The sequence below is a fragment of the Rattus norvegicus genome, chromosome 17 (assembly GCF_036323735.1).
Source record: "Rattus norvegicus strain BN/NHsdMcwi chromosome 17, GRCr8, whole genome shotgun sequence".
Lineage (NCBI taxonomy): Eukaryota > Metazoa > Chordata > Mammalia > Rodentia > Muridae > Rattus > Rattus norvegicus.
In genome coordinates, this window is record NC_086035.1 from 3,311,857 (window position 1) to 3,317,576 (window position 5,720).

At 37.4% G+C, this 5,720-nt stretch overlaps 1 protein-coding gene across 2 annotated transcripts; it reads left to right on the forward strand.

The window, feature by feature from the left end:
• The first annotated feature begins 1,524 nt into the window (after nt 1–1,524).
• Cts7l1 (cathepsin 7 like 1) lies at nt 1,525–5,456 on the forward strand. 2 transcript variants are annotated; one of them, XM_063276967.1, is made up of 7 exons: nt 1,525–1,650; nt 1,943–2,065; nt 2,188–2,328; nt 2,952–3,180; nt 3,577–3,735; nt 4,314–4,431; nt 5,357–5,456. In XM_063276967.1, exons 1-7 carry the CDS (start codon nt 1,525–1,527, stop codon nt 5,454–5,456), a joined length of 996 nt encoding a protein of 331 aa, XP_063133037.1. The 2 variants fall into 2 exon arrangements, with proteins under 2 accessions (XP_063133037.1, XP_038952317.1); XM_039096389.2 differs by having other exon boundaries at nt 2,952–3,176; nt 3,573–3,735.
• The last annotated feature ends 264 nt before the right edge of the window (nt 5,457–5,720 follow it).

Here is a 5,720-nt window from a genome sequence, read left to right on the forward strand (position 1 = left end):
GGCATGAAAAGGTCCATGTTCTCAAAGGATCATGTTGTAGCTTTAAATTAAACATGAAATATGAAACTAGAATATTTTGACTAGTCCATGATGGTAACCCAAACCTCTTATTTTATTATACAGCTTTACATGGAAAATCCTCACCTCTACTTGGAGCCACTGTTAAGATAAAATGCCCATTTATTACGTGGTTCAAGTCATGAAGGTTTGTTCCCTAACTTCTTGTGTGAATGTCTGTAAGTTCCCCTGCACACAGACCACTCAGACAGTCCACACCCATCCCTCTAGGATAGATAATATCAGATCTCAGTATGACCTTGGAGGCCCAATCCAGTGACTGGACAGTTAATCAGAAAGGAAATAATGATTGGGAGGGCTGAATAGCCAGAGATGTGGGATTTAAAGCCTGAGTAAAGTGTTGTTTGGTCAGATTCTGATACCTCAGCAACCTCTGAAGAACTCTGGAGTACACCAAGGCAGCGGTAATAACCACAGGTGAGGCTTTATCTTTGTCAAGGTAGAAAGGGAAGTGACCTTGGAGGAGAGCCTTGAGAGACTCCTTGGAAATTCAGGAAGAGGACTAGGAATGAGAATGACTTAATTTTTGTAACCTTGCTGTGTGGAGGGAGAGGAGGTTGGGGAAGCCAGAGAGGAACAAGACACCTCCTGTGTCCAGGTTTATATAGGTTCCAGTTCAATGTAAATTTTTGTTCAGGGAGGAGAATGACAGCTGGTACCATGCACACAAGGATCATGTTTGTTTCATCCTGAGCCTACAAAGATCATTGTATTGCATATCACCCCTGGATAAATGTTTGTTTTTTTTATGATTGACATGGGAAGAAGCAGCAGTAGGAGCCATGTCACTTGTCAGTTCTTATGGGGAGTGTTGCTTAAGAGACCCAGCAAGGCTTGATTCTGGGATTACAGGGTATCTTTTGTACTTCAGCACAGTACCTCTGGCTTTCTGTGTCTTTTTCATTTGAGCATTTTCTCCACGAGTTAATGAATGTGAGGTAAAACCCAATGGTTCAATAAAATATTAGGAATTTTGATTTTACCCAATATTTTTAATGCAGGATAGTCCAGAATGTTTTCACTCAAGAGAGAATGATTTAAACAGGCCTAGATCCTGCTCTGTATTAAGAAGGTGTATGACAAAATGTAACTTCTGGGGAAAATTTGAAAATATAATCAGATGACACACAAGAGAAGATTTATATGATTACAAATTCTCAGTTAACTGTTATGTAGAATTTAAAATTTGATGTCCATGTTCTTTCTGACCATGTAAATTTACAGAACATGTCAGTTTACATTTCTAGAATTTTGCCCCATGCTGGGTAATTTTAAAATAGCTGTAAACATGTCAACTCCAAACTCATATTTAGCCATTTCCAAAATCTTGAATAAATATTTGGGAGAGTAGTTAAAATATTTTTATCCCGCATCAATGACTTAATTTCTCAAGAGTGTTATCTCATTCTCTGATTCATTTTTCTCCACTTTCTAGGTGCTTGAGACATGACTCCTGCAGTCTTTCTGGTTATCCTATGGTTGGGAGTGACCTTGGCTGCTCCAACACCTGATTACAATTTGGATGCTGAATGGGAGAAGTGGAAGAGAAGCAATGAGAAAACATATAGTCCAGTATGTCTCATGGACACAAAAAGAGAGTCCTTGCTCAGAATTCTCATTTCTGTTGGGGGTTCATGGATATAATAGCAGCCTTAGACACCACAGCTACCTGAGGTAGAAATATAATATGAGGTGAACACAAGGTAGCCATTGTCTTTCTTAATCAGGGTGTTGAGAGTGGGTTACAGTATTGTACTGAAATTGCTCTATATGACCTCTATATATTTGTAGTAATGGGTTCACCTTATATACTAGGGTAGAGGCATAACAAGAAGTAAATACCATCCATTACATTTATTTCCAGGAAGAAGAAGAACAGAGGAGAGCATTGTGGGAAGAAAACGTGAAAATGATCAAACAGCACACTGTGGAGAATGGCCTGTGGATGAACAACTTCACCATAGAAATGAATCAGTTTTGTGACATGGTGAGTTTCACTATAGAAATGAATGAATTTGGTGACATAGTGAGTGTGACTCAAATAGTTTCACAATTCTGCTTTTGCTGTTTTGTTGTTTAAATGGAGTCTTGATGTTCTTTTCTATAAAGACTGATGAAGAAATGAGAATGATGATAGATAGTTCAGCCCCGACTCTAAGAAAGGAGAAACGTGTCCAGAAACGCAATGTTGAAATTCCCAAAACCTTGGATTGGAGAAAAGATGGGTATGTGACTCCTGTGCGAAGACAGGTATGACAACATCACATGGCTGTATTACCCAACTACTAAAGGTACAACACATTATTGAAAGTCTGTGTTATTTGACTGTGAAATGACATGCTATTCACAAAACACTTTTCTATAACCTGAGAGCCACAGGTATTGTCCTTAGCATTCTGTGGCTAGTAACAAATATTTCTTGCTTGTCCCAAGGAACCAGGAATTCCTAATGCATGCATGCCCTAGCACTTGCAGGGGATATACACATACAGTATCATTTCCATGCATTACTTACTCTTTTTTATTTCCGGAGCTGTGGAGCGAACCCAGGGCCTCGCACTGTGCTAAATCCCCAACCCCGCATTACTTACTCTTAAATATCTACTTATGCTTCCATTGCATTTCTCTCCAGACTTTATTTAAGGGCATTTATCATACTTGGAGATTAATATATTATGACTGCTTGTTCATATGTGTGTGTTTGTTGGGTGATCCACTGTAGCATGAGACACCTCCCTATGGAGACTGACCATTCTTACCTAGGCATCCATCAAATGTTGACAGTTCATTATTTGACAAAGAACTCAACTGTATGAATTATTGTTTCATTGAGTATTTTTTTGGTAGATAACTGTCTTTTTCTCCCTGATCAGGGAGCATGTGGTGCATGTTGGGGTTTTGCTGTGGCTGGTTCCATAGAAGGACAGCTGTTCAAAAAAACAGGCAAATTGTCTCCACTGAGCGTTCAGAACCTAGTGGACTGTTCTAGATCCTTTGGCACTATGGGATGTAATGGAGGCAGGATTTATAATGCCTTCCAATATGTGAAGAACAATGGAGGTCTGGAGGCAGAGGCAACCTATCCATATGAAGCAAAGGTAAGTGAGCTTCCTATATTGCCTTTCAGTTAAGATTGGGCAAAGGATAATATCAGATAAATACGCTGCATTCTGAGTTCATATTGAATGTGGAATCTCCTTGAATACCATCAATTTTGCCATTATAGTATCCAGAACTGTAAAATTTTCTGATTCCATGGTTTTATGTAGTTGTTCATGCTTCTTTGCATATGGAGAATGTGTTAACATCTTTATGTATAATCTAGATCCAGTTCCAAATATCCCCGAAATATTTCATTTCCTGGGATAATTTATACAGTCCAGATGTTGGGATGTCAAAGTAAAGTGCAAAGTACAGACCACTGTGCTTTTGACTCATGATATTAAGAGGGTAGTTGGAGGTAACCTAGTCTCTTTACTTTTTCCCTTTTAAAGGAAGGAAACTGCAGGTACCGTCCTGAAAAGTCTGTTGTTAAGGTCACTCGCTTTTTGGTTGTCCCAAGGAATGAAGAAGCCCTAATCAATGCTCTAGTAAATATTGGACCCATTGCTGTTGGAATTGATGCTCAACATGAATCTTTTAAAAAATATGCAGGAGGTAAGTTTATGTTCTTCTAGATATTGATAAAGAATGCTTGCGACCCTTTTGGACATGCCAGGTCGGTGTCTTAATATTGTGATAAATTTGATGTGAACAATAGGCTTTGTAACATTTGCACTTGCTCATGGAAAAAAGTAATCATGTGTGGTATCTCTTTATGACATGACATATAATGCATTTGAACACTTCATTAATTATCATTATCATTTAGCTTTATTTACTCCACTTTTCTCTACTTGGTATATTTCAAGATGTGAAGGTATTTTCTTTCTGAACTATGTTCTAGAAAAGCATTTTAAATTAATTACTTATGTTCAGTTGTGATTTCCTGGAGTGGAGGTTAATTAGAGAAAACATAACTCATGAAAATGAAGTGTCAACACAGTTATGCTCATTTATATATATTTTTTATACTTTGTTGAGAACTTACATGAGGATTTCTGTCAAGAGTGATTTCTATTTTTGCTGTAATTTCTGTCATTTCAATTAAATTAGAAAATGACTCCCTTGCTGATATTGATCATGGTCACTATTAGACTCCTGGTGTGTTTCATTCTGCTTATCTTACCTTTCAGGTATATATCATGAGCCAAACTGCAAACGTGATTCTCCCAACCATTCTATGCTATTGGTTGGCTTTGGTTATGAAGGTCAAGAGTCAGAGGGCAGAAAATATTGGTTGGTAAAAAACAGGTATGAATTGCTAAAATTATTTCTACTTTAGGTTTCAAATGGACATTCTATATATAGTTGTAGTTTACATACAAACCACAGAAAGCATAGTTAACATTAAGTTGAAAAAGTAACATTTTCTTTTCTTTGGTCAAAAATATGTGATGTGTGTGAGGGCATGCATTTCTGCATAGATCTGATGTTGACAAGCTGTTTTCCACCTTATGAATTGATGTGGTGAATATCACTGATTCTAGATTTTTCTGTTTTTGGGTAGTATGCTTGTATAGTACCTTCTATTTGTTTCCTAATTTCTGCAAATACTGATTAGCTGCAAATATATTCTGGCTTTAAGTGGGTTACTTTCATTTATTTGTAAGTTTGGGTATTTGTATGAGTGAATACTGTATGTGAGGAGAAGCCCTTGTAGATCAGAAGAAGGTATCACACTCTATGTCTATTTTCAGGGAAGTTTGAGCTTAATGATATTGGTGCTGAATAGGAACTATTGTCCCATGGAAGAACTCCAAGTGCTCTTAGGCACCACGCATATCATCAGCTTCATCTTGGCTTTAAGAACTTGAACTCAAACTCTAGAACTTATACTTGCATGATCTGGCTTTACGCTCCAGTATTTTTCTATGCATAGAAGAATCATTATTTAATACATTGTCACAGAGTTTGGATTCTGTCACTGGTTTCTTTAGAACCAAAATCATATTTGTTCCAGTGATTTCCTGTTTCCCATTTGTTATGTCCAAACAACCTGTGAGTTGAATTTTCCTGCTGAAATCTTTACCACTTTTGGTACCCCATCATTGATCCTCTGAATTTTCCAATGCACTCTATTAAGTTGGTCTCCAGCTCAGTGCTCAAACCCAGATTTATTGTGATAATCTACTGTACTGTGTCTTTTCTACTAAATGGAAAACTCTATTTCTTTCAGCTATGGTGAACAATGGGGTGAAAAAGGCTACATGAAGATTCCCAGAGGTCAGAACAACTACTGCGGAATTGCTTCTTATGCCATGTACCCTGTATTGTGAGCTGCCTGGAGATAACAGTGTAGGAAAAGGCAACACATCCAGAACAGACTCATAGTCCTCAAAGTGGTGATTCTACTGTGCGTAGAAAACACGTGAATCATTAGAAAGGCAGGGTAAGATGTTAGTTCTGTGTTATGATTACTCTAGTAAGATATGGCTGCTGGTGTAATTGATGCTTTGCATTGGTTTGTATTAAGAAATTTTGGAATCACTTGATTTTAAGTTTTCATTGTACCAAACAATGTTTTAAGCAATGAAAGTTAA